The following is a 27536-nucleotide window of genomic DNA, read 5'->3' as shown; positions in this document are numbered from 1 at the left end:
AGTCTGCCAGACTCATTGATCCTTTATCTGACTGAGGTTTGTGCAGGTTACAATCTATGGCTGTGTGCTGTCTATTGATAAATCCATGGCACTGTCCATGGTGCTGAAGTAGCAGATTTTTAATTGCACTTTTTCCTCAGCCCCGCCCTTCTGTCAGTTACGTGTTGGATCTATAATATTTTCTACATTATATATTATAAATACTCAATTATATACTACATTGTAGCTTATATACTATATAGAATGGTATCACTGTCATGATCAAAGTGGTAAGTATAAACATGTAGCCAGAAAAAGCGAGAAGATCATAGTGCGGCCAGTAGTATTTCAATAATATTTCTATGATCATTCTGTGCTGCTGAAAGTACACCCCCAGACCAGAGCCACCTCTGTAACAACATCTTTTAGGAGAGACATGACTACAGATAGTTTTTAATACAGGGTTAAGACCATTCCCCCTGTTTATAATTAAGAAATCACAGACGAGGTAGGAGTCACCCATATCGCTATTAATAGGTTGCTATTTCAAGAGACACACCTCAAGCGTGGCTAAAAGGTAATTCCCATAGTTCATTGTTCTGCAGGTATGAAACGTAACTGGATTTGCAACTCAAAAGAACAACTCCCTTAATATTAACTCAACATACCACACTTTAAATTTTAGCATTTATTGCTTTCCATGAATACTATGATACAAGCTCAAGCATTCAATTTCCAGCGATTATCAGTTCTACAAAGGCAGTGGACATGTATTACAAGTCTACAAAAACTGATTTACAGATACGTACTGTAAAAATCCAAGCTATCAAAAAGGGACATTTGTACAACTAAGGTATGACATACAGAAAGTGTAAAAGTACCTTGTGTTCTGTTGACAGATTTGGATGCAGAAATGGCTTCCTTTAAGCCAAACCACTATTCTACCAAAGCAAACGGGTTTCTACTGGCAATTTGTGTGTTTATATTGGCTTCATACAGTGACAAAGCAAAACTGACATTTTCCACATCCTTCAAGGGGGTCAATGCAAACAAGTGCAATATTAATGTTAATAAGAAATACATCTTATGGTATGTGCTTCATAGAAAAAGCAAACAGACGTCTGTGAAGTGTCCTCACACATTCATCAGATAGTCAAAACAACAGGCCAAAACACAACTCACACTGTCAAATGTATCTTTTTTGGAAATACATGCCAAATGACTAATGACAAGGTAGAATACATCAGTTATCAAGGTTAAATTATAATGCTCAGATATAAAAATCAGCAAAAAAAAAAAAAAAGATTAGAAAAACTTTTAGTCAACAGTGAAAAAAGTAGAGTCTCCGTAATCTTCTTTAAATCATTTCCTTCCAGTTTAAAGACCAGGCATCGAGCGGCCTTGAGTAGTTGAAACTTTAGAGGACAATAAGATCCTGCTATGAGGAATCTCGAGGTCCACATCACCCCTGGTCCTGAAGTCTAGAGGTCCACAGTGCTACAGATATACCCTTGGGGTGGTATCATACAGTGTAAAAAAACAGTCAGTTGGCAGGCTGGACTTCAAGTTAGTCATGTTCTCCAGGCTCTATTGCAGTCTTTGTACTGTTTGAACTGTCAGCGTTGCCCTCTGTTGATAACTCAGGTGAATTACTAGAAGAAGGGACCTGCTTGTCACTGGATAGGCCTTCTCCATCGCTGCTGCTGCTGCTGCTGCTGCTCTCCCCATTTTCTTGCTCAAAGCTTGTACTCTTCTCTGATGGAGCAGGCTCCTCGGGTTGATCTGCAGTGCTGTCATTCTTCGGACTGTGGACATCCTCCCTCTCAGATGAGTCTTCTTCCCTTTCAGAAGGCTCTGTCTGTGTGCTGCTGGATTCTGAGGACCAAAATGGACAACATTAGGACTGCAGCAAACAATTATTTTCATTACAGATTAGTCTGGCAATTATTTTATTGAATAATCAGTTGTTTTTTCATAAAATGTCACAAATTTGTGAAAAATGCATGCTCCATCATAACTTTTCATGGCCAAGGGGACGTGTTGTTTTGTCCGACCAAAACCCAAATATATTCCGTTTACTAAAGACCAAAACAACCTAAATACATACACACTGGAGAGGCTGGAACCAGAGAATTTGGGCATTATTTCTTATCAAATGACTCAAAACTATTTATCGACTATTGATCAAATAACCATTGCAGCTTCAAACATTCTACTGTTACATTCTGAATAACAATAACAGTCTGTGGGTGTTAACTAATATATCTTGTAGGCCTTTAAATCTGAATGCATAAATTGAAACATCAGTGCTATGAAATGAGGGAAAAAACCTTGAAACTGGCATCATGAGGGAAATAATTATGACTTATTATACTCTGGTAGTCCACAATTACACCAGGAGAAACAATTTAAGAGAGTTTAAAATAAACTTTAAAGTCAGAATAGGGCCTCAATTGGCTTCAAATTAAGTGCTTTTCAGATTGGCTAATAACATCTGAAACCCTCCTCCCACACATTTCCAACACGGAAATTGGAGGGTTGGCTGCATTCGCACTCTCTCAAGCTCTTTCTTCTAAAAACTACCTCTGTCACTTCAAGTGTAAACAACAAACTGCAACACAGTGAATGCCTTTTGAAGAGAGACAGTCCAAAAGTGTGCTGGTTTATACTTATACCAAATCGTACGATTCACTTTACTGAGACAAGGCACACAAAAGACAGCATTCTTGGAAGGAGATCACAAAGGCAGTGGGAGTCAGCCAGGAGGAGGAGGCTGTGATGGCAGTGTGGCCATTCGGCACGAGTATAAATACTTTGTTTGTTTCAAGCATACCTTAAAAAAAGTACGTAACATTGCCAGACTCAAGACATAAAAAGAAGATAAAAATCGCTGCAGCAGAACAATATCGTCCTTTTTATTCCATTCAATCGTCTTCCCTGTCGAAACCTGCCGCCTACATCAACCACAATGCAACTTGACTGCCAAAAGAGACAGCGGTGTTGTGCATTCATTCTAATACTCACATGTTAATGTTTAGATTCTCTCATATTCACTTTATGAAAACAATAGCAGCACAGAGATTTGTACTACAGAGATCCATTTTAAAACAACACGGTTAACCTTTTCACTGTTTTGAAAAGGTTAATCTCAGCTAAAGCATAGCCCTCTGTCTATAAAGACACCACACATACCCACAGTGTATGCACTGAAACAATATACTTAAGTATACGTCTGTCAGTTAAGATGAGACAACACTTACCATGATCCTCTGAAATAGTAGGTTTGTCACAAGATGTTCCACTGTCGTACTCTTGACCACAAGAGTCTTTTGAAGACTCCGCTGTCTCTGCCAAGCTCTCTGACCCTTTACAACAAGATGACTCCTTTTCTTCGCTTTCTGTTTCATCCTCTTCCTTTTCATCAAACTTGAGCCTCTTGACCTCATGCTTGTCAGCCTCAGAATCCTCCTCCTCCTCCTCCTCCTCCGGGTGTTTGTTCTTTATCCCGCTGTTTGGTGCAATTTCACCTTCTGATGGCGAGGAATCACTGCAGTAATGACAGACACACAGGGAATCGGTTCATCATATGTTATACTTAAGATTAAAGCTATTAGTACCACATGTATTCAAGTCGAGTCATGTCAAATTTTATCTGTATAGCCCAAAATCACAAATCATAATTTGGCTCAGGGGGCTTTACAATCTGTACATTATTCAACACTGTCTGTCCTTAGACCCTGGATTTGGTTAGAGAAAAACTCCCCCAATGGAGGAAATGTCTGGGCTTGACATATATTATCAGTGTCCCTGCATTTTAAATGACAAAAATATCGCATAGACTCACTCAGTATACTATACACTCATTCCCAATGTCGTATATATGTACCATTCTTATTTCAATCACCTGATATGGTGCTCCTCCACCTCCTCTGTGGTTGGCTCCGGCTGTTTACTGACAGGACAGTCAGGAAGCCCGTTGGTCGAAAGCGAATGACAGCTCGACAGCTTTGGTCTGTTGAGCGGTTTTGGTGTGCCTGGTCCATTTACATTTCGACTGCAAAAAAGAAGAAAACGACCACGCATGTCATATCACAAGATGGCAAATCAGCAGAATTACTAAGACCCAAACTGACAGGCAACTGCCCTTACTATATAGCCTTGTTGGTTTTTGGATATTTGGCTCTAAAATAATTCAACTTTCCACTTGTTGGTGTATGAGGTTATTTTAGATTTGTGGAAGTCAATCACTGACAAGTATGTGGCTCCCACCTGTCTGAATATAGAGAAGAGTTACCAGGAAACATCACTCCATTCATTCTGTTTACACTGGATGCCCCATTTTTCCTTCGAAAGAAGTAGAAAGGCACAAAAACAACTGGCTGTTAATTGTAACTTTGTAAGTGTGACTGAATAAGCAAATTCAAGGGAGCTGTCAATGTGCATCAGAAGCAGCTTAACAGAAACACCACAGCCAGAAGTGCAAGGGGAGCAAACGCTTAAAGGCTGATGTACTTACTCTGACGTGGGGTACACACAGCTGACCACCATTACGTTCTGCAACATAACATAACATATTAGAATTCCATTTAAAGACAAAGAAAGAAACAAACAAAGACAACTTTGTTTAAAACAACATTCATAAATATTATTTATGAGTGAAAACATTACAGTGTGTGGACTTTTACATAGATAGTGCTCACCTTCTCTAAACCCATGAGAAACTTGTCTGTTCCTGAATAGTTGCGCTTGGGGTCCGTGAGGAGTTCACACAAACGCTGGATGGTAAATGGGATTCTAGAAATGTTATCAGGAGATATATTTAGTCACACAGCAAGCATCAGCACTTGCTAAACCTGGCAGCACAATGAAAAAGAAAAATCAATCTGGACAAACATGGTCAACACTAGTCACAGCTGGTCGCAAGTTCTGGCATGAACAATTAATGATGATTTCAACATACTGCTTCTTATATTATATATATATAATATATATATATATATATATATATATATATATATTATGTTTTATTGTTAAAATGTTAGGTGTAACTCCAACTCATGCACCAAGGAGAATAGCAGTTGTTTCCTATTTGTTCTGCTATTTCAACTAAAGTAATTGTTGACTTTGGGTGTGAAAGAGCTGAAAGTTGGATGTGGAAATTCAAGATTTGGTTTGAGAATGAAAAGTGTATATGCAAATCTGTTTTTGGGAGAGCCACATGCAAAACATTAAGTACAATACTGAAGAGGAGGAAGTAACACGACTCTGGCAAATAGAAACAACGGTTCAGATGTGATTGTAGCTGATCTGATTTTGATTTGAAGGCTTTAATATTATCTCTTTTTAGATTCAATGCACACAAAAATATCAGTCGGTTATGGTTTCATCCAGTTGAAAACATAAAAGAGGAAGAACACTAATAATGTTGTGGACAGACACTGATGTATACATATAACTTAACTGTTACATTATTTAGTTTTGCATATATGGTTGTGAGGAAAGATTTCTTTGTCATTTGCGCAGTTGCTTATTATCAGCTTTACTCACCCATTGTAACCATCCACTATTTTTAAGATCCTCATCTTCATCTCTTCGAAGGGAACATAGTCTACATTGGGATTATGTGGCCCTCTCTGTTCTGGTGTTGAAGCCTGGAAATCATCCATTACTTTTTCCAACTTAAACACGAAGTACGCTTTGAACTGTGACCACGGGATCCTGGAAGATATTGAAAAAGCAAGTTTGCATGTCATACACACAAAACAATGAAAAGTCTTGGAACATATTTTTACAAAAACCCTGATAAGAGCAACAAGATTTGCAAGAAAATGCATTTCACCATTGGTGTGTGTGAAGTTTTAAAGTTTATAATGTTTTATTTGAGCCTTTGTGGACTACTCACATTGGTTGCCCTGTTTTGGCCACATGGCACAGGAATTGCTCTAGAGCAGGACAGGTCTCTTGCTTGCCTTTCTTCTCGAAATCTGTGAATACCCACATGAAAACACAGAGGAATTAGTTCATTAGAAATAACGTTAATACAAACAGCACACATATATGACGCCAATAGATCAAAATACTGTTTGTACCTGTATTAAGCTTAACTTTAAGTTTAAAGTTTTAAAAGTAGCCCGGCAGCATGTGACTATTAGAGAATAAAGCATTCTGTCAATAATTATTCTGCACAAATGTTAAATCCCGCTTAGTTTCAGGATACTTCTGGCACATTAATTGCACATTAGCAATGATTAAATGATTGTACAGTGCCAAACATCAACTGTGACAAGTGAAAACAATCTCAACGAGGAAGGAAACCAGATTATTGCCACATAAGAAAATCGCCAAACACCAGTTTCAGTTTACTAACTGGAAAGTTCCTGCAAAAGTTGGTAAGTTAGCATGTTTATTGTGACGCTACCCAGCTAGCTGTTTACATAATCTCTAACTAACAGAAAGACAATAAATGGGTCAGAAGTGAAGATTGCGACCAACTCCTTTCTCGGTGCAAATAAAATGTAACAAGCTAAGACAGGCACAGACAGACCAGATTGGTCCTTAGACGTCTCTTTCTGAACGATAGTCGCTGTTAGTAAGCTAAAATACGGTAACATACGTAACGTAGTTAGCGAACAGTGCCGATTTAGCTGAAGGCAACAAAACAAATGTCAAACCCCTTCACTAATGATCAATAATCAATTCAAATATCTGTAAATATTGCCTTGGAACGCTTCCAATAGCGCGTCGATGTCCATAGCTGTGTCCACTCACAGGCAGGAAATACTTGCTAGTTAGCAGTAGCAGGTAGCAACCCAACAAAGCTGGAGGCAGCGCTGACTGCGCATGTCTAAAAAAAAAATTACGTATTCGCATTTGCGGAAGATGCGTTCCAGTTTAACCTGAGATCAACAAAGCACTTGAACGCCCGCCCTGTGGCAAGAATTGAAGACATTGTTTTGTTGCCAGAGTGCAAACAGTTATATTTCCAGTTAAAGTATGTGCAGTCTCCAGTGACAGAGACTTCTGGGTCGCTCTGGTGGGCTGTAGATGCCGCAGCTAGTCGGCGGGCGTCATCGTTTTTCTGTTGTTGTGACGGCGCAAACCGGTGAAGCGACCAATGAGTCAGCAGCTGGTCGGGGTTAATTTTACCTAACGAACCTATATATAACGATAGCAGCCCCCCCCCGGTGGGAAACATCTACATTTTCTGACGAAGTCCTCCAGGTTTCAGTAGGTGACAATGGCAGTCCCAGTAGCTGCGTTACCGCTGAGCACATCACCCAGCAGCAGCCCGGTTCTGCTGGAGCACAACATTCACATCAGCGACAGAGATATGGGAAGGATTTCAAATAACAATGAAAACGACACTTTGCCTTTACATTCTCCGTGGACTTTCTGGCTCGATAGGTAAGACGCTGCTTAGTTATCCCCCCCACCGTTATGTTATTAATCTTTCGCCAGGGTCAAGTGGGTAAACTCTTTGTAGCAGCTGATCTTTTAATGAGAACAAAGAAGATGACGAATTTATCAGGGCCTGTTGGAAGTCAACCCAGGTAACGTTGTGTTTAACACCGACAGAGGTTGTTTGTCTTCATAAATGACAGAAAATTGCCTGTTAATGGTGTTGAGGCGCCTTTTCTGCCCACTTGTTTTTCCTCTCTGACCTACATACGCAAGTCCTCTACTTGAGGGATTTTAAAATAAACAAAAGGGGCGTGAATGTGACTAACTGGCTAAACATAATGACTCCACTTGATTTCAGTCCAGGTCAGTTTGAGTTCATCCTTTTGCATTTACTTGTATTCTCATGAGCACAGGTGTTATTGTTATAAAACTTGTTGAGTCATTGCTCATATGTCTCTCTTTTTTTTTTCCCCTGCTGGATTATGTAGGTCAAACTTGCCACTGTTATTCTTTATTATATATTTATATAAGTTTTCAATGTAATTTTCAGATGTTTTAATAAGAGTGATTTCCAAATGAATCTTAATTAATCACAGCAGAGTTGAACACAACAAGTGAGTTACATAAGCTTTATCGTCCACAGTGTGTGTACTGTACAAATCAGAGGCTGTGTTCAAATGGGGTCAATGTTGTTTACTGTTTACTGACTGATTTGTCATCTGACCCCCACATCCCCCACCGGCTTGTCTGCTCAGCTCACGGAAACATGTCTGAGTAATGTAGCACTGACATGAATGTATTTAGAAAATGTCACATTAGAGGACCTGAGAGCTTTACAACCATTTTTTGTTGTAGGGGCAAATAAAATAAATGCAGTTTAATTAAATGTCTGTCTTGTTTTTGTCAGATCTCTACCAGGAACAACAGCAGCTGAATGTGAGTCGAACCTAAAGAAAATCTACACCGTGGAGACCGTCCAGGTAAGATGCTTTATGGTCCTGATACAAGAGCACAGCAATAGTAAGCACAGCGTTGACACATTCTGCCAAATTTTAATTTAAGTTTTCTTATTTAAACTAACAAGATTACTGTTACCCCCCTCTCTTCAAACGCACCAAGGCCACAGCACATATCAGCAGAAACTCAATGCTCTGTCCTTCGCTGATGAACAGTATGCAGGGTTTAGTAGTTGCACTGGCTAGTAGCATCCCAACATGCTGTGATACAAGTTAATCATCAGGCTGAGGTTCAATAACATTACACACAGCATTTTCAAGCTGTTTTGAGTTTATGCTGGTGTTACCATGATTGTTTTGGGGTTTTCTTTCCATTTTTTTGTCAGCATGATGTGTCATTTCATGTGTAATATCACTATGATCTATGTTTGTTGACATAGAAACATAATAATATAATGCATAATAATACGTTAAAGAGCTCAAGGATTCATAAATTAGTTTGCTTGCTGTTCAGAGCAATAAGGAAAGGAGTTTTGGCAGCGATTTTCTACACAATAAAAATGAGAAATATTAACAAGGCCAACTGTCTGTGCTCCCAGTGCCAGTTAATGTTCAATAAAATAACCTGTTTCTTCTGTTCACCTTGGCACTGGAGTAGAACTTTTGGAGAGTTTACAACAACATACCCGGCGTCTCCAGCTTGCCACTGAGATGTAGTTACCATCTGATGAGAGGCGAAAGAAAACCACTCTGGTAAGTTTATATTTAATTTATTTTTGTATGTATAGTATTTGAAGCAGTTTCAAATTGTCTTGTGTAATGTCACCTGCTTTTTTGTTTTTCATATAGGGAAGAAGAAAGCAATGCTAAAGGTGGTGTTTGGAAGATGAAAGTACCCAAAGAATGCACTGTGAGTTACATAGTCAATATAAGTGTTTATTATGTATCATTTGCTCATCAATTATTTACTATTTAACAAGTTTGTCTTCATATTTACAGTCTGTTGTGTGGAAGGAGTTGCTGTTGGCCACTATTGGAGAACAGTTCAGTGATTATTGTGCCTCAGGTAAAGTTCTTGATTTGAGTTATGATATAAGTGCAGTGGTTTTAGGTCTTTTATTAAAATGGATTTGCTGTAATATAAACACAATACTTGAAATCTCACATTAATCTCATTGTCTGTTGCTGGTCTTGCAGATGATGAAGTAGTCGGGGTCAGCGTCAGTGTAAGAGACAGAGAAGATGTCTTTCAGGTCTGGAATGGAAATGCTTCTTGTGCTACAGAGTCAAACATCTTGGGAAGGATCCATGAGCTCCTTCCACAAATACCTTTTAAAGCGGTGTTTTACAAACGTGAGTATTTGCTTGGATTATTAACAATGATTTATCATGTGTTTTTTTTATTTTATTTTTTTATAGATTAATCACTTTAACCATAAACTCTGAGTAATTGTTCTTTTTGCTTATATTTCAGCACATGAGGAGCACCACGCTTTTGAGGGAGGTCGATCAAGACATTAGAGATATACATGTTTTATTGCTTATGAACATGTTTTGGGTGATATCTTGGCACATGTGTAGTTCGTACAGTAGTTGCTTAATGTGTCATCTTAATTACCTCAAAATGTAGCCCATGGATTATGAATCTCAATCGAAGGAGATTCCCATCTTCTGAGCACTACTGTCATTCATAACAATATCCAAAATACTTTTATTTTAGTCGAAAGCAAAAAGCATTTTAGTTTGATTTTATCTATGGCAGTGTTTGTATGTTTTATACTGTAGAATTTAGCAAAACCAAAAACAGCAGATCATGTACAGTCAGATTTTTAAAAAAATGTATTTTGTGCAGTTTCCTAAGCACAGACAAAGCTAGGTCTTTGAATTAAATCTCATTTTTTGATCTAAGAGGAGGCCTAGTTCCATAAACCTTTATCTTAACAATACATTACAAAGCTTTTCTAGTCAGCTCCTTTCTCTGTTTTGTATGTTACTGCCAAAATACTGTTGCCTATACTGGAGAACATAAATGTTTAGTATGCTGTAATGCTAAAATATGAGCAGAAAATTGCACATTCTTTTTTTTTATTTTCTTCTTTAGGATACGAGTGGATTGTGAAAGAAATATTCTTGTTACAATAAAATGACCTCAGTACACAAAACATCATGAGTAGATGCTGAGAAATATATGCAATCATTTCTATTTTGTAGAATTTGCAGCAAATTTGCAGTGTTGTGATGTCATTTTCTTTAAGCATCTGTCCTAAATCAAGCACTTTGTTTCTTACTGTGTGTTTAAGACACCAGAAAGTGGAGTAGTGATAACTGAGACCAAATACACCTTGGTTTTGTGTTAACTTTTTTTAATGGACAAAAAAGCTGTGTTGTTGAATTTGTTTTTGGTTTCATTTTTCTGCTTTTAATAGTAACTGAGTGAAGATGACAACGTTGAAATTATGTGGGGGGTTTGTATGTGTTCATATGACCTGTGTCAAAATTAAATTGGTGAAACCTACCCTTTGTAGATAATATTGGCCCTAGGAAAGATTATGAACAATAAACACATGAAGCCACAAAATCTTTCACGGGGAGAGACACACACACACACAAAAAAAAAGATGTTGCTCTAAATCTTGAGGGACTGCTTTGGACCTTTTTTAGTGTATTTGTACAAATAATGAATATTTGTTGAAGTGATGCAACCACGGCAGCAGGGTCAAATCAGTATGAAACAAGCTAATCAGAGATGTTTACGACTGTTGCACCGAAAAACACTTTCAATGTCTCTCAAATCCACATGCTTTAACGTTGTTTTTTCTGTGGTGTTGTGATGTAAACAGCTGTATTTGTATTATTGAAAATCATAATCACATTAGTTGTCATTGTGTTTATGTGTGAGGGAGAGTATGAGTTAGGGAGTGAGACTATTCTAGACTGCATAGAGTAGAGCATATTTCTTTTTTATACATTTGAGATCATTTATATGTAGCTATGGAGTATGCAGTGAAACCCACAGAAAGACTGCTGCTATGATTTCTTAATCAAATCAAATGTTTCTGCTGAAGACTATTCACAGGAGGAGTTAATTTTCAGACCACAAACTCTGCCAAACTTGCTTGATTTTCCCTTTATTCTCCTGTTGTCCATGTGATAATGTTATAAGCACATATAGGATAAGTGAAAAACAATAATGTACCCTTGCACATACACAGTTTACCACTCATTTCAGATCTCAGACTTTGTAACTGATTGTTGATCTTGGATGGTGCCTTGTGTTTACCAGCAGTTTAGAATGTCATCTTTGTTCAGCATGTTGGACTTGAATATAGTCATGTTTCTGTATTAGTTTTACACGTGTTTGAGAAATAAAGACGCCAAAACTTTCACCTTTTGCTCTTTGGAAAACTTACTGTATGTGTCATGAGAATATCAATATTGCATTGAATAAAAAAACAGCATATTACGTTGGACCTTTTAGACCCTGTTTTTTATTTTTAATAAAGATAACAGGCTGTTCATTGACAGAAAATCCTCCAATGTCTGTTGTTAGATCCAAATATGTGTACATGGATTTAATCATTTTTCCTTCCCACTAGGTTTTTGCAGCAAATCATAATATGTAGATAATATTAAAATGCTGGTTACTCTTAGCATTAACTATAAACATGAATTAATGATTGAAAACTACCTGGGTGAAGCAGAAGCACAGGGACAGCTTTTTCTATATATGATGGCCTACTTTAATGTCAAAAATAAAGTTAAAAGTAGGTCAAATGATCACAGACAACAAGGTGCACCACATCATGTAGTTCCCTATCTAAATTATGAATGAAATGAAATTATGCAAATTATCAAAATACATACGAAAGAAATGACCTACAGAATACTTTGCTGCAAAAATAAATCCTACAACATGGCCACAGGGGCAACAATGAGTGTGGATTTCTAACTGGGGCACTGGAAGGCCTTTATGTCATAAAGGCTCATGCACATTCAGGAGTAGGCCACCATTTCACGACGGCCAGGAAGAAAATGTGTCCCTCTTGTGGTTGCTTCAAAGCATAGATATAAAAAGAAATAGTTTACAAGAAAGCTACATTTGGAGCAACAAAAGAATTTAGTCTCCACGTGAAGACAGCCTTGTCTTTACAATGTAATTGCACATAGAAATATAACTACATAAAGATTATTTCTGTGACCATTATTATACAGTACCATGGGTATCAGTCTGCCTCTAAACACTTAACATGTTCACACTAAGCAGGATGCTTGTATTGAGCTACATTTGGATTGTACAAACTATACGAAATGCCTTTTTATTCTTACTCTGAGTGCTGAGTGATGCAGTGAGACACGCATTTGCACAGGACTGAGATGCATGCCTCTCTGCGTGCATCTGGTTACTGTACGCTTTAGTTTGATGGGGGATGTCCGAATAGTTTAAAAAAAGTAAATGATTCATAATATCACATCAGAAGTGATGATTCAGGGGATTTCCCTTCCCTCATAGAGTTAATCATTCCTGCCACAGAAATGTTTTAACTATATAGAAGATTTAATGTTATCCAGGATGGACTCAGCTGAAACCATATTAAGTTGTGACATATGTTGGTTTTCATATTGTTATTTTTTTGTCTTGAAGGAACTTCTGTTATCAATTTTTAATTATGTCATATATTTTCCTTTTAGAGGTTACAAATTTGCATAATTCTCTCCCGGTTCTAGCCACTCGCCCTTGCAAGATCCATGTGGAAATGATCGATTTCATTTTGGAGGTCACTCAATTGTATCTGCTCTCCAGTGGATAATATCGATATCGATAATAGATGATTAGTTTAACTCCTGTCTTTCATTCGTCTTTTCTTTTTAACTGCCAGTTTGTAGAGGAATCCTTTAGCACACGAGCTGTTAATGTGTCATTTTCTACAACAAAAAAGAAAAGAAAGAATAATGTTACCTATTTTGGGAGAGTTTCTCCGGCTCCGCGTCGCATTTCCAGGCGATCTGAAACGGTCTCGCGTGTGAACGTGACGTCACCATTGTTTACTTTTACTTAAGCCACGCCCTCTGTTAGCAACTTGTGGCTAGCTCGCTACCAAGGAAGCCACTGCTCCGAGGGTCCATCCACAGACACCACCCCGACTCCGAAGACTGTCCGCCCGCACATAAGTCGGTGAGTAAACGTTAATTCAACAACGCGCCCACACCCGCTTAATGAATACTGAATGTGACGTTAGGTTCATTGTGATTTTGTCGGGTGTTAAAACCGTAGAGACGAGAGAAACGTTTCTTTCAAGCTAGCGTCGGGGCAGGCTGCTAGCTTTTGTTGTACGGTTCACATAAACGCCACCCGCAAGGTTGGTTCGACAACTGTTTCGCAGTCCAGCTAACGTAGGTTATGAAAGACAGCGGATATACAACACTAACATAGTTAACATGCTAACCTATAAACCTCCCGTTTTCTCCCTAGTTAGTGGTTCGAGTCCTCAACGCAAACCTCGGACCGCAGTGATTGCTGTTAACGGATATCGGTGCCATTCATATCGCGTTAAGCTAACTGAATGGTTAATTGCGTTGCTATAACGCTAATCGACGACGTTCATTCAGAATTTTAAGTAAAACGTTTAAAGGTGTTGATGGTGAAATGGTGGGCTGTGTTGTAGAGGTTATAGGTGTACGGTAACTTTGGGTAATATTAGCTTCTTAAAATGTGCCTCGAGTACATTATTGAACGAAAATAATAAGTTTGTACAGTATTGGGTCTGGCCGAGTCAACCCAAGATTTTGAATGATCAGTGATGATGATCAGTTGGACAATGAAGACCAAATAACTGATTGAGTGCATCATAAACTGATAAATCAAATAGGGCTTCCATCCAGTCTAGTTGTAGTTGTAAGTAATATACTTGGATGGGTGATATTAAGTGTTTGTGATCTTTATAAAATGCTGATATTATAATGCCTCACAGCAAAAAAACAAAAAAACAAAATCCAAGTTAATTCTGATAAATGTAATATCCGTATCATTCCTATCCACATGTTATAAGCATATGTAAACCTCACTGATTTAAATATACATTATTTAGCTATTTGCATTGGTATATTGGTGTGTAACAATAAATAAACATACAAACAATATAAAGAAAGATAAAACAGAGATAATGTATACAAAAACAGACATTGTGAACAGTATGACTGTTTATTTGATGATTTAAATGAATTAATGAAGAGCTGTACAGTTTGTCATCGTAGATGTTTTGATGATACCAGATAATAGCTCATGTGTGAGACCACCTGTCAGAAAATATATCCTTGAGGCAGAGGGTGTATATTGTTTACTCTTTCTTAAGGAAAAGGCCTCTTTGCAGTGTTTCCTTTACATCCTTTTGAAGAGTGGTGGCCACCACAGCTGGAGAGTTGCCTCTGTGGTGAGAATACTTTAAATACAGTAAAAAATAATCACAGGCTTATTAAAACAGGCCATCTCAAAAACAGCTGCACTGAAGCACAGCTATTAAGTTATCATAATACAGCACTAGCCACATAATATCTGTCTGTATAAAATAATGCATAATGAAACTGATGCGGACCCAGTAGTCAGTCGGGTTCTTACAACCCGAAGCACCCCTGACATCTTCAAAAATGTCTGAAAGGAAATACTACCCTTTGTCTTCAGAACTAATCTGGATCCTGAAAGCAAAAGTAAACCGAGTGGGAACCTCACCAACAACTGCCTGTTTTTGATTAGATAAGTTTCAGTGTTAGATGAATCAGTTTAAACTAACTAAGTTATGACTTGTCTATGAATGACACATTGCTGCTAGACATAACTAACTACTCAGTATTCATGTATTAGTCATTTTCAAATGCAGGAAACCGTGCCTTTTTCCTTCTTTAATTTGTCTGGAGCTAACTGTTGGTACAGTTTTTGTCATGAGTTTGTCTAGTGCAAGTCTAATCAGATCATCTGTCAGATGTTGCCTAAATGTTGATGTTGGCACCCAGCGATGCCTAACTGATTGATTGATTTCAGTATGTGAATTTTATAGTTGAGTAACTCTGAAAATAATGACATTATTCTCGAGGCTGTGTGCTGTGTGTTTCATTTATGACTTTCTGTGTAGGTTTCCATCTGCTCGCATTATTTGTTTGCCTACTTTATTTACCTTTGTTTATGCTGCTTAACGTTTGACTCAAACACTCCCAAGCTGTATACATAAAAGCCTACTTGTGTATTGTACTACCTGCCACAGCCGTTTATCGCACCACCTGGTTAATGGTAAATTGTTCCAGAAGGAAGATATGTTTGCACATAAACACGGAGCCAGGGCCCCTGTGTTTACAGTAGTCATGGCAGCACTTGGTTATTCAACAAATAGACCTAGCATGTTCTCTCTCACTTGTAGAAGAGAATGTTTGTCTTGGAGGGTAGAGCTTTAACATTGTAGCTCTTAACTTTTAGTGCTGTCACTTAACACAACTTAAGTTTCTTTGACATGCTGCAAGAGTGCATTATTGGATTATTTCAGAGTCTGTTGTTACACTTTTCTCAGAAAATGGACCTCTTATCACCTTCTCAAGTAAAAGCCTTGTCAAACACATCCAAATAAATGGCATTGTGTTTATCTGCACCCTTTATGTTATGATAGTTTTCTGCTTTAGCCTGTTGTTTTCATTTATATTTATTTCCTTTCTCAGTTCAGTGAAGTCCAGATGCATGAGTCTGGGTCAGAACCAACAATCCACGCCATTCCAGCAAGTCAGACAGAGAACGGGAATAATACTGAGAATGAGAGTCGACTGAGGAGCAACCAGACTCCTCCTCCAGAGGCACCCAGGGTCAGTCATATCCAGCTGCATCCATACAACACAGTAGCATCATTTTTTAAAAGCATAGGTTTTTCTGTTGTTGTTGTTGTTGTTGTTTACAAATGTTGTAATATATATGGTGCACAGTCTTTGCATATTCAACAAAAATATGACATGATTACACCAGACATGTATAAAGCTGAAATGGTTTGTCCATTAATTAATTAGTAGATCAACACAAAATTAAGCTACATCTTTTTTGGTAGTTGATACAAACATTTCCAGGCCCCAGCTCTCCGAGTGTGAAGATTTGTAGATTTTCTGTCTCACATGATAGTTATCCTATATATACCTTTGCACTTTGGACTGTTGGTGGGACAAAGCAAGTACTGTCATTAAAGATGTCACTTAGGATTCTTGGAAATTGCGATGGACAATTTTTCAGTATTCTCTCACATTTTATTGACAAAACGAATGATTGGTAAATTAAGAAACTAATCTACAGCTTAATCAATAATGAAAATAATCTTTAGTTTCAGCCCTATTCAAACATACTTCAGGGTTCTAGTACATTTTATAGCTTATTGTTGATATTGTTATTATTTGATATGTCGAGATTGTAACAAATGATTGGTGAAATTGAAAGAACACATAGTCTTGCATAGTCAGGATCTCGGACAGCAAAGTCTTGATTTCAGACAATTTTTGATGTTAAAATTTGGACCCAGTGAGCCATTTGAGACTACCAGCTTCTTAATTGTGACGATTTGCTGCTTTTTTTTTTTGCTTCATGTGATAGTAAACTGAATATCTTTGGTTTTTGGGCTGGACAAAACAAGGACATTTAAGACGTTACTTTGTTTTGTAAAATTGTGATTGACATTTTCTTAGAGCAAACGGTTAATCAAAAAGTGGATTGGCTGATTCATACATTATGAATTGTTTGCTGCAGCCGTGAAGGAATTATGTTGTGTTTGGAAAAGTTTAGTTTTTCCCTTTGGGTGCAGTTACTTTGTTAAAGTACCATACAGCTGCTTAGGGACATGTGTAAATGTTTGTTCTCAATTCTACAAATATGTGTTGAAACTGATGCAGCTGCTTTTACTTCACTAAACTGTGGATCACAATTACATATCCTACATATTAATTTCCTCACCGCTGGTCTGGTATCCAAACATCAAATCTTTTCTTGTCATACATACATACCAGGTAGACGTTGATAACAGACACAGGACTCACAGCTCCCTGCTGTATGAGAATGCGGGGTACTTTGTTTTTTGACATGTAAATGTATCCCTGAACCTCTCACTTTGTGTCTCCAAACTGCAGTGTTTTATATTTATGCTGAGGGGGAGCACAGGGATGGGGGGAGGTTATACTGAGGTTCAGAAGGGGAGGGAGAGCACAACTCCTGGTGGGCGGAGGGATCAGTGGTATATTGTTAGTTTTGTTTATGCTCACATCATTTAGGGTTAGCGAGGTTCTGTTGGATTGTCAGGCAGAGCAGTATTGCTGAGCAGCATTTTTCCTTCAGCAACTAAAGCAGACTTTTCAATGGAGACTAACAGGTTTGTCCAACTCTGTTTGTATTTGTTTCATGAGATTATCACAGGACACTGCTTTTTATCAGGTTTTAAAATGTGTCTCTGTCAATGAAAATGTGTTATTTAAATATTTTTAGATCTCATGCTGTTAAATGTTCAGTGGAGTTTATTACCAAGTGTGTGTGTTTTTACAATTGCCGCTTTTCCTTGTGCCACACCCATTATGATGTTTTAGTAAAATTAAATCTGATAAGTGAAGGCATATTGTGTTTGTTTTTCTGCAAGTTCTCAGTGTTCTTATTTGCTGTCAGTCATCTCAGAGTTCACAAGACCAGTCTTGCGGGAACAGATCTGTGTTTACACTCAGTTGCTCACTGGTATGACTTTCAACAATAACAACAACAGAAGATGTTTGGACTTGCTGGCTACCATGGCAACAGGGATTAGGCAAGGGCTGTTGTTGTGTTGATGGTGTCCACAGAAAAATAGAGGGGCCAACTGGCTCTGTTTGTGGGATAGACCTGTTTTCATTGCTTTGGTGGCCACCTCTGCAGCATTGAATTTCATAAGAAAGGACAAACTAGGAGGCAGTCATCTGTTATTGTTAGCCCAAAGCCTGTGTGAAATTCACTGTCAGTTTGTTTACCCGATTCAAAACAGACTCTGCCTTGGAGAGAAATGTTTGTTTGTGGTTCAGACCTTAATTAAAATACGAATCTCAAGTTCTGTTTTCATAAACATGCTCTGTATGCTTTTTTATTCATTATTTATATCTCTGTGCAATTTTGATTACTCTGTTTATGTTTACTGTAAACATCCCTTGAGCTGCTAGGCTTGACAGTGAGGGGGATGGTATGGTAATTGCTGCATGCCTAGCAGAGGATGTTGTTGTTGTTGTTTTTGTGGTACTGGTTGTTGTTGTTGTTTTGATGGAGAATTCCTCTTAGACATGCCATGCAGTTGTTTTTGTTTGGTTCATTTTTAGCTGAAATGGCAGTAGAGCCAAATTCATCTTGCTAGATCGACCAGTGAACTGAGAATGATAAATAAGCAGTACTGTGAGTAAGTATAAATTATTTTTTGATTTAGAGGCATAGGAGTAGAGTTGCAACCATAAGTTGATTAATTGAATTAATAAAATCAAGCAACAGTTATTTCCATAATGTACTCATCATTTTAGCATTTTTTTAAGCTATGATGTGAGAAATTTCCAGCTTATAAATGTGAGGATTTGATGCTTTCTTTTGTCGTACATGATAGTAAACTGAATGTCTTTTGGTTTCAGACTGTTGCTCAGACAAAACAAAACATTTGAAAGCATCACCTTAGGCTATGGGAAATTATTTTTCACAAAGCAGATAATCGATTAAGCCAGAAAATAATTATCAGATTAATTAATAATGAAAATAATCGCTAGTTGCTGCCCTACATAGGAATAGGTTTGACAGTTTGACATTATACGTGTCTGTGGGGTCCATAAGAAGTCGTTAACAATTTACTGGAGTCAGTATGCTCACTACATTTATAATTACAGGGGAAAATCAGACACAGTGCCGACACTTACACCGATACAATCCAATTCCATGCAAATGTTTTGTACAACACATGTATGGCTGCATTTCTTTTATTACTGTTTTTATATATCTTTCATTTGTTACTTTTGTTCTTTTTAAAAATATTTGACACTTTATGGTGAAGAGGATTTTTTTTCTCTTTAACATCAGAGAACACTGCTTCAGTTAAGTGAGAAAACAGACTGTAGTGAGAAAGCGCATGATTTTTTTCTGTGTGCGTATGTGTTTAATTGCACAAATAACCTACTATTCAGCTGTGGAACTTATTTAGACCTGTTTATTTCAGTTTCAGTTTTAGCAGTACTTTGGATTTAATTATTTTGGATACAAGGATGGATCACTACCAGTAATCTTGGTTGTTTTTCTCCTTCCCCACTGCTGTCACAGTGAAACTTTTGTTTTCTGAAGTTTTTGTCTTGCACAGGTGCTCACTGCTCTTGATAAAAAAAAAAAAAAAAAAAACCCTTTTAGAAACTTTGTTAAATGTATGAAAAAGAAATCAGGTCACTCCTGTGCTGCGTCTCATAATCCGTCACCCTGATTAAAGAGATACGGCTTCTCGTTTACATGTAAACGTACTGATTGTCTGCAGTAGAATGCAGTCCAAATAGGATGAATGAAAGCAGCTTGCACACAAATGCACACACCCAGAATAGCCTACATATTGTATATTGTATTTTTCTTTTTTTGTAACTGGCTTGTGTCTATTAAATCTGCCTTTTGAAGTGTTTTGTCTTTTACAGTGTTTCATTTTCTTGTGTGTTTTCATGTACTTTTGTGGTATAGATTTTAACTTACCGTTCTATTTTGTTTTTTGTTTGTTTTTTGACAAAGCAGGTTCCAGCGTCGTCGTCCATGATGACCCCACCAGCAGAGGCCCCACAGCAGCTGCAGCAGACACCACAACAGCAGATCCTCAGTCCTCAGCAGCTCCAAGCCCTGCTCCAGCAGCAGAAAGCACTCATGTTACACCAGGTAATGTATCTTCAGAGAAGCTACGTGTTTGTCATAGTCCGCATTGAACTCAATGTTTTTATTTTTCTTAACTCAAATTCAATCACGTTTCTGCAGCAGCAAATCCAAGAGGTCTTCAAAAATCAGCAAGAACAGCTAAATATGCAGCTGCTGCAACAGAAGAATGCTGGGATTGTTAGTCAAGAGGTAACTTTTATCAGTTCATGAATATTTGATCATTATAGCAGTATTTATTATGCCACAAAGATATTCAGTTCCAGAAATAGGACTAGTCTGATTCAGGTCAGTAGAACTAAGGGTTAAATAACAGAATACTTAACACTTAAATTATAATAATTATTTTAACCAGTTACTCATACCGGATATCACTTTCAAAATGTCCAGTTCTCTGTGACAACAAGGAGTAACACGTTGTTCCTTGCTCTACATAGTGTGTACGTAATACAAAAATAACACTTGAGGGTAAAACTATAAAAGTAACAGACCTGGATTACATTGGAGGTTTTGTAGCTGTGGAAGATACTTATTTGTAATGATTTCCAATTAGTTTAATGGCTGTTGCGTGCTATCTTTCCACTTCAAGTGCCTTGGGTTTATCCATTTAGGGTGCGTCACATGTTCAAAAGCCACATGTTGCTCCTTCCCAGTACCCACAGTTGCAGTCTTCTGGGCTCAAATGTGCGTGTCATGTGTAAAAAAAAAAGCCAAAAAAACAGTACAGTTAACTCAGTTGTTTGCATTTATTTGTTTGACATCAGTTATGGCTATCCCAGTATGTTCTGAAATCCGTCATTCACTTGCAATCTTAATATGTATCCACTGCTGGCAATTAACAAAAATCCACAAGGCAGCAGGTGTTGGTCATGTGTTGTGCTCTACATAGTTTTTATCCAGTTGGATGAAATTAGAGTGAGCATGTCTTCTGTTAGGTCTGTTGGACACCACAATAGTGGAGGAAAAAGTTGATAGCGTCTATTTCAGCTCACAATGTTTGACTGACAGAGAACATTATGATAAAAATAAGCAGCATCAGGCTTGATCACCACTCAAATATATGTTTTTTTTTTTCCCTTTAAATAGCTAACGACTTTAGCTGATTTCATTACCCTCATAAGATAAGTGATAGACAGCCCCTGACATTATGGTCGCCCAGTGAGGCTTTGTGTATGTTTCAAACCTACAAAATATGCCCAGTGTGATCTCTATTGGTCCTATGCATTCTCTATTATATCGTTATAGAATAGATTTACCTTAGATAAAGATTTCTTTCCTGAATCAAACTGTAAAAAAAAAAAAAAAAACAGAACAAGCTGTATTCAGTGTGAAGAAAGTGGAAGACATTTTCTGACAAACGTGTGATCTCTTCGTCACAGCTGACAGCCCAGCAGATTGCCATCCAGCAGCAGCTCCTTCAGGTGCAGCAGCAACATCTCCTCAACCTGCAGAGACAAGGCCTGCTGTCTGTCCTACCCACCAGCCCTGTTACAGCGTCAGGTATGCTGTGTAACAACTGGAATTTAGGTAAAATACTTTCAAGTACAGTAGTTGGTGTTCACTTGTGCTTGACAGTATTAAGTGAACAGTGAGGCCAGGATCAATGTTGGTAGGCTGAAGCACCTCTCAGTATAATGCAGTATAGTTCAACAGTACCACAAACTGTATCCTCCAAAAGTATCATGAAAGTTGACTAAACACCTCTCTAAAACAGTTTCAACAAAAAACAAACCTTCATGAAGGCAGGATTTATTGCAGGACTGTTGTATTAGACTGCATTAGTTTTAGCTAGGTGTACCTAATAAACTAGCAGCTGAGCGTATATTTTATGATCTTAAGCTAATTTGGTTGACATTACAAAGTGACTCATGCAAGTGTAATAGCACCTCTTTGTATCAGAACACAACCATTTATTAATAGTGTGTGTGTCTATATATATACAATTTCAGGCTGTGAGAACGGTAGCATCATGTCCACTGGTGGAGACACAAGAGAGTCTTCCAGTCAACAATCTACCACCAACGGTCATCACGCTCTTCTGAAGAGGAAAGAAAGGTGATTTGGCTTTTTATACTATCCTGTCACAACTTTAATTTTGATGTATGCTTGAGCAGTACCAAGATGTTGATTTATTAGTGGTTGACTTTCGTCCTGGTTGCAGTGGGTCGCTGGATGAAAACACACAGAATAGCCATCCTCTGTATGGAAATGGCATGTGTAAATGGCCTGGCTGTGAGACTGTCTTTGGAGACTTTCAGGCATTTCTCAAGTGAGTGGTGATACTTTGCATACCTCTAAAGCTGCCGTAATGTTCATTCACAGTGCAGTGGCACAGATATAGGAAAATATATAGGAATGAAATGTGTGTATGTTCAATATTTTGTATATATATTCAGGAACTGTAAATGTCAGCATTATTCCTGAACATTACTATGAAGTATTTCCTATTTTGTTGGTGTAAAAAAGTATTGAAATGTTTTTCAAATGAAATTATTATTTTATGCTCTCTACCACGATTCTCCGCTTGTACAACATGTTGTTTTCCTGAATCATGTCTTGATTTTAAATGTGTTTGTCTGCAGGCATTTGAACAGTGAACACACACTGGATGACAAGAGTACAGCACAGTGTCGTGTTCAGATGCAAGTGGTTCAGCAGTTGGAACTGCAGGTATTTGATTTATTTTCTTATAACTATTAACTATTTAAGTCAAACAACAAAAGGGACCACACATCTTTGATTTATTAACAGTGGTTTACTTTTAAAACTGTAACTTAACCATTGCTTGGTAGACAGGGTTATTACTTTTTTATACTGAAAAAGAAAAGGAAGAGTTTTCTAAAAACTCTGACAGTGAATTCCTGTTAAATGTCAGCAGTGGTGGTGTTTTCACACCAGGCCTGGAAACAGAAGTGATGTCTTTAGATAATTACACTTTGCAGGATGCCAGAAAAGAAGTAGTTCCCACACCGAATGTCATTTCGTCATTTAACACAAACCGTGAATTCACAAAGTCTCAACTTCTATTTCGGTCCTCTCATCTAACACAGTTGAAAAAGGATAAAGAACGACTGCAAGCCATGATGGCTCATCTCAAGTCCTCTGAACCCAAACCCGCAGCGCAGCCTGTAAGTACCTGCTATGACTGTTTCATACAATTAAAATAAATATTGTTTTGCTTGTAGCTACACTGACGTTTTGCTGACTTAACTGCTTTGTTTTTTCAGGTCAATCTGGTGTCTAATGTATCCTTCTCTCAGGCAACATTGCCCAAAGGCCCTCCTCCGATGAGCGTGTCTCAGAGTGCCACGGCACCATCCACTCCCCTGACACCACTCTCGGAATCCCCTTCAGTCCTCACTCCCAATAGCTTGTTCACTGGAACCCCTGTACGGAGGCGATATAGCCGCTCTGTGAGCCAAGGTAACAGTCAGAGCAACTAGGACTTCATTAATAGGGAGTTTTTTTTATTGCTTGTTTCAAGCTGAAACATGCTACTGCTAAGATGCATGTGAACATACACTCATAGGGACACAGAGAAGGGGTTTATTTTCTTATTTCTAATACCTTTTATTTCAGTTTTATTACTTATTATATATTAGTTGTATTGTTTCCCATTCATTCTGTATATGTTTATGTATAAATATTGCTTGTTAATGTCTTTCCACAGATATAGTCGATAATAAGGAGTTCTACTTGAGCACAGAAGTTAGACCTCCATTTACATATGCTTCTCTCATAAGACAGGTAATGTGTGCTTCACTCACTTTAACAAGCCACAAAAATATTAAAATACCTTTTGAAAATAAGAATTCACCTTTTTGCATGACAATATTGGCCTTTCAAACCTTTTATTGTTTTCTTTCTAGTATCTCTTACATGCTCTTGGTCTCTTTCAGGCAATATTTGAATCACCTCGCAATCAGCTGACATTAAATGAAATCTACAACTGGTTCACAAGAAACTTTGCATATTTCAGGCGCAATGCAGCTACTTGGAAGGTATGAACTCTTTCATATTAAATTACTTTGGATATTAGCATATTAATCAGGACAGGTCTAAATTGAGTTTAAATTTTTAGTTTAATGTAACTAGATAAACTTAGGTATGTACGTATGTATGTATGAAAGTCCTAATTGTATTTTTTTCTTTAAACTTCCAGAATGCCGTCAGACATAATCTCAGCCTCCATAAATGCTTTGTACGTTTGGAAAATGTGAAGGGAGCTGTGTGGACAGTGGATGAGATTGAGTTCCACAGAAGAAGGCCCCAGAAGACTGCTGGTAATGGGTAGGTATACCTTGAACATTAAGCCAGAACCATGTTTGTTTTTCTTTTTCTTTTTAAGGTATTTCTCAAAGTGAAAACAAGGCTGACATTTTTGACCTTCTAGCTCCATCTAATCAGTAGGCACAGTATTTACTGTAAGCAAGGTTTCAAAGGAGTCTCTAAGTCTAAGTGTGCTGCAAAGAAAATCTAATTTGGCATGTTCATACAAGCAAATGGATGCCTTTGCGAATATAGCAAAGTGCCACATTTGTTGCTCGTTGCGCCAGTCTGCAAGCCGAACCTAGATATTTCACACAGCCTTGATCCCTCTGGAACACCACTGTCAGTAGATGATCAATAATCCCATCTGGTTTGCTGTGTCTTGCCACGATGACTCAAACTCTTAACTTTTGTGTATTTTATTAGGCGCAGTGTGTATATTGGCAGTTGCTCATAGCGCCAGCAATTTGAGGGCATTAGACTGTTCACTAAGCCCCGCCCCCCATGGTTACTGTTGCTGCGCCACTCATGTTTCCCATTCAAGCACAGTACATATGTAGTGTATAATGCTAACGGTGGCAAATTCACTGCTTGAAAATGTTTTAACCATAGGTCCCTGATTTCAGACATGAAGACAAAAGCAGGCTGGTTGCTTCTACCCAAACACTGGAGGTTTTGTCAGCTGACAAAGGTCACTTACCAGCTGTAGCTAGCACACTGATTCAGCTCATGTTAGGTCCACAAGTTAGTTGAAACATTCTCCTGCAGACCCTTTAATATTTGCAACTGACCTGTTGTAAAACGAGGACCCTGTAAAAAGGGGATATAAATACGCATTTATTGACTACATGCATGAAAAGTCAGCATTACACTAGAGCTTGGTAGTCTTAGTATCATTATGTATGATGATGAAAAATGTCAAAATCAGACTGATATTTCATTATAACATAACTCTGTTTGGCTGCTGAGCTTTTACATGCTTGCATAAGCAAGACAGAGAGGTCGGATTTATGCTTTTTTTGTTCATATTTTCAGTACGTTTCACTTTTAGGCTTTTAGGATGAAGATTAATCACTGTGTTTGGCAAATGTAACATTATCTCAGATAACAAGTTTAGCTGAGGTTGCAGCAGTTTTAGCTGGGCATTGTAATATTATACACTGAACACACTGTTTAATCCATTCATCACACTTTTGCTCTTTTGTTTTTGGGGAGGTTAAAAAAAAAAAAAAAAAAAGACATCCCCTTCAAACTCTTTAGATACGGGTTTAGATGACTTTCGAGTGTCACTCTGTACTGAGTAGTTCCTAGAGATGGTGCACACAACATGGGATGAAATCCAAAGCTTGACAGGCTGGATATGTTTGCTAAGCTATGATTAAACAACTGCTGTTCAGAGGATGGGGGTTTAGTGTACAGTGATATTGTTCTTGCCAGCCCCAAAGTGTGATACTTATCTCTGCTCCTTTAGGTGTTAATGCTAAATTAAATATAACTGTTGTTGCATCTCTGTATTAATAGATCTCTCCTGAAGAACTCACAGAACCGTCAGAGCTCAGCTGGGTCTGCTCATCAGGTAAGAGACATTTGAATAGTGGATTATAAATTAAGCTGATGTATGTATAACATGAGGCTGCTGCAGTGTACATACAAAGATGAAGTGCAGAACAGTGCCCATATACTACATTTTGCAGTAGTCTGAAAATTGTTACAGCTGCAGTATTAAAATATAAATATAAAGGCTGTCGATGTTAAATCTTTCAGAGTGGTGGTCTAGACGGCAACAACTCTTTCTACCACCCAGCATCTATGGGCAGCATCTCATTGCACTCCCTGCCTCATATTCTCCAAGAGCAAATGAATGGAGCCCTTGCTAATGGATCTGGATACCAAAGTGACAGCAGTGCAACACAGTCCCCTCCACAAGCTTTGTAAGTTTCATCGCCGCAGCTACGTTCCCGTATCTTCTAAGTGTGTTTGACACAGCTGTGATTTAATGTAATTATGTAATCACAAGTTCTGATTGCATTTTTTTCCCCCCAGCATTAAAGAGGAGCAGGAGGACGAGGAGATAAGTGAAAATTATCCCTATGGATCTCCGGAGAGCACAGACGAACACGGCCACAGCCCAGAGATGAACCAGGATGAAGACAACGGCAGTCCGGAGAGACCCAACCTTCATTTCGATCGCGTGCCTTCTCTATGAGGTCCAAGCTCTCCACTGCAAGGCCGCCTCACTCACGGCGTGTCTGACTTTTTATTCCAAAAGTTTCCAAAAACAACTGCTTCATCTACGTAACCAAACAGTCTCTTCTGGGGAGTTTTTTTTTTTGTATTTATCAGCATTTCTTATTTTTCGTTGTTAATCTAGCTCTCATTTTTGTCTGTACAGTAGAGTGAGATCACAATATTTGTGAAACTGTCTGTTCATGATTTTTCTTTTTTTATATATCTGTACACAAAAGGACCATGATGAGCAGAGAAGCCAAAGGAAAGGGAACATTGATAGTTAGCACTTCACAATGAAAAGTTTCTCTCCCTCTGTATAGCAACTTTATGATATGCTGGGGCCACGCTACCTGATCTTATTTTAGTAGTCATAAAGATTTGTAGAGGAAGTAAAAAAAAAAATATTACTTTAAAAATGAAAACGTTCACTGCCAACGTGACCTGATATATTTGTATTTAAGGTATGTTCAATTGATCAAAAGAATACTTAGCTTCTTTTTTATTCTTGTTGGTCTTTTTCACCCATTCCACGGACATTGCTGAATTCGCTCTAACTGAGCTTGTAAAAGTAGATAATATAGATTTACCATTATTGTAAAACAATGCATCTCTATGAATAATAAATTCCTCATGATAAATGTGAATAGTCTATGTGTCTTTGATCTGGTTTTTGGATTGCCTTGATGGTGATCCTTAATCATTGCTTTGCATGATAAAATTATGGCTGGGTGTCGTTTTGACTGGATTTTCTCAGTCAACAGTAATGACTTCTTAATGGAAGGTAATGGAAGAAAGCAAATGGTTTT

General features: G+C 37.9%; 3 protein-coding genes across 17 annotated transcripts; 2 read left to right on the top strand and 1 right to left on the bottom strand.

Moving 5' to 3' along the window:
• Positions 1 to 652: 652 nt before the first annotated feature.
• LOC127377072 (serine/threonine-protein phosphatase 4 regulatory subunit 2-A) lies at positions 653 to 13368 on the bottom strand. Of its 3 annotated transcripts, none has more exons than XM_051424673.1 (9): positions 13294 to 13368; positions 5882 to 5963; positions 5527 to 5697; positions 4680 to 4773; positions 4496 to 4533; positions 4249 to 4323; positions 3884 to 4033; positions 3240 to 3526; positions 653 to 1854 (listed from the first exon to the last, which is right to left on the bottom strand). In XM_051424673.1, coding segments are annotated over exons 2-9 (1125 nt in total). In that variant the 5' UTR covers positions 5884 to 5963; positions 13294 to 13368; the 3' UTR covers positions 653 to 1546. The 3 variants fall into 3 exon arrangements, with proteins under 3 accessions (XP_051280633.1, XP_051280631.1, XP_051280632.1); XM_051424671.1 differs by lacking the exon at positions 13294 to 13368 and adding an exon at positions 6698 to 6845; XM_051424672.1 differs by lacking the exons at positions 4249 to 4323; positions 13294 to 13368 and adding an exon at positions 6698 to 6845.
• Positions 6275 to 11722, top strand: LOC127377073 (eukaryotic translation initiation factor 4E type 3). 4 transcript variants are annotated; one of them, XM_051424676.1, is made up of 7 exons: positions 6275 to 6368; positions 8288 to 8360; positions 8992 to 9089; positions 9186 to 9246; positions 9336 to 9402; positions 9534 to 9689; positions 9811 to 11722. In XM_051424676.1, the coding sequence occupies exons 3-7, from the start codon at positions 9064 to 9066 to the stop codon at positions 9855 to 9857; spliced, it is 357 nt and encodes a 118-aa protein (XP_051280636.1). In that variant the 5' UTR covers positions 6275 to 6368; positions 8288 to 8360; positions 8992 to 9063; the 3' UTR covers positions 9858 to 11722. The 4 variants fall into 4 exon arrangements, with proteins under 4 accessions (XP_051280636.1, XP_051280635.1, XP_051280634.1 ...); XM_051424675.1 differs by having other exon boundaries at positions 6278 to 6368; positions 8995 to 9089; XM_051424674.1 differs by lacking the exon at positions 6275 to 6368 and adding an exon at positions 6993 to 7383 and having other exon boundaries at positions 8995 to 9089.
• A 14-nt stretch (positions 13369 to 13382) lies between the features above and the next one.
• On the top strand, positions 13383 to 27374 carry LOC127377070 (forkhead box protein P1-B). 10 transcript variants are annotated; one of them, XM_051424664.1, is made up of 16 exons: positions 15760 to 15916; positions 16035 to 16175; positions 20098 to 20238; positions 20338 to 20424; positions 21612 to 21759; positions 22182 to 22287; positions 22394 to 22501; positions 22815 to 22902; positions 23283 to 23360; positions 23460 to 23655; positions 23903 to 23979; positions 24132 to 24233; positions 24395 to 24522; positions 26023 to 26077; positions 26266 to 26432; positions 26545 to 27374. In XM_051424664.1, exons 1-16 carry the CDS (start codon positions 15833 to 15835, stop codon positions 26705 to 26707), a joined length of 1869 nt encoding a protein of 622 aa, XP_051280624.1. In that variant the 5' UTR covers positions 15760 to 15832; the 3' UTR covers positions 26708 to 27374. The 10 variants fall into 10 exon arrangements, with proteins under 10 accessions (XP_051280627.1, XP_051280620.1, XP_051280624.1 ...); XM_051424662.1 differs by having other exon boundaries at positions 20335 to 20424; XM_051424665.1 differs by having other exon boundaries at positions 15761 to 15916; positions 20101 to 20238.
• Positions 27375 to 27536: the final 162 nt, after the last annotated feature.

The sequence above is a fragment of the Dicentrarchus labrax genome, unplaced genomic scaffold (genome assembly GCF_905237075.1).
Source record: "Dicentrarchus labrax unplaced genomic scaffold, dlabrax2021, whole genome shotgun sequence".
In the NCBI taxonomy this organism is placed as follows: domain Eukaryota; kingdom Metazoa; phylum Chordata; class Actinopteri; family Moronidae; genus Dicentrarchus; species Dicentrarchus labrax.
The sequence above is the reverse complement of the archived record's forward strand: the minus strand, read 5'-3'. Positions and strand labels throughout refer to the sequence as shown.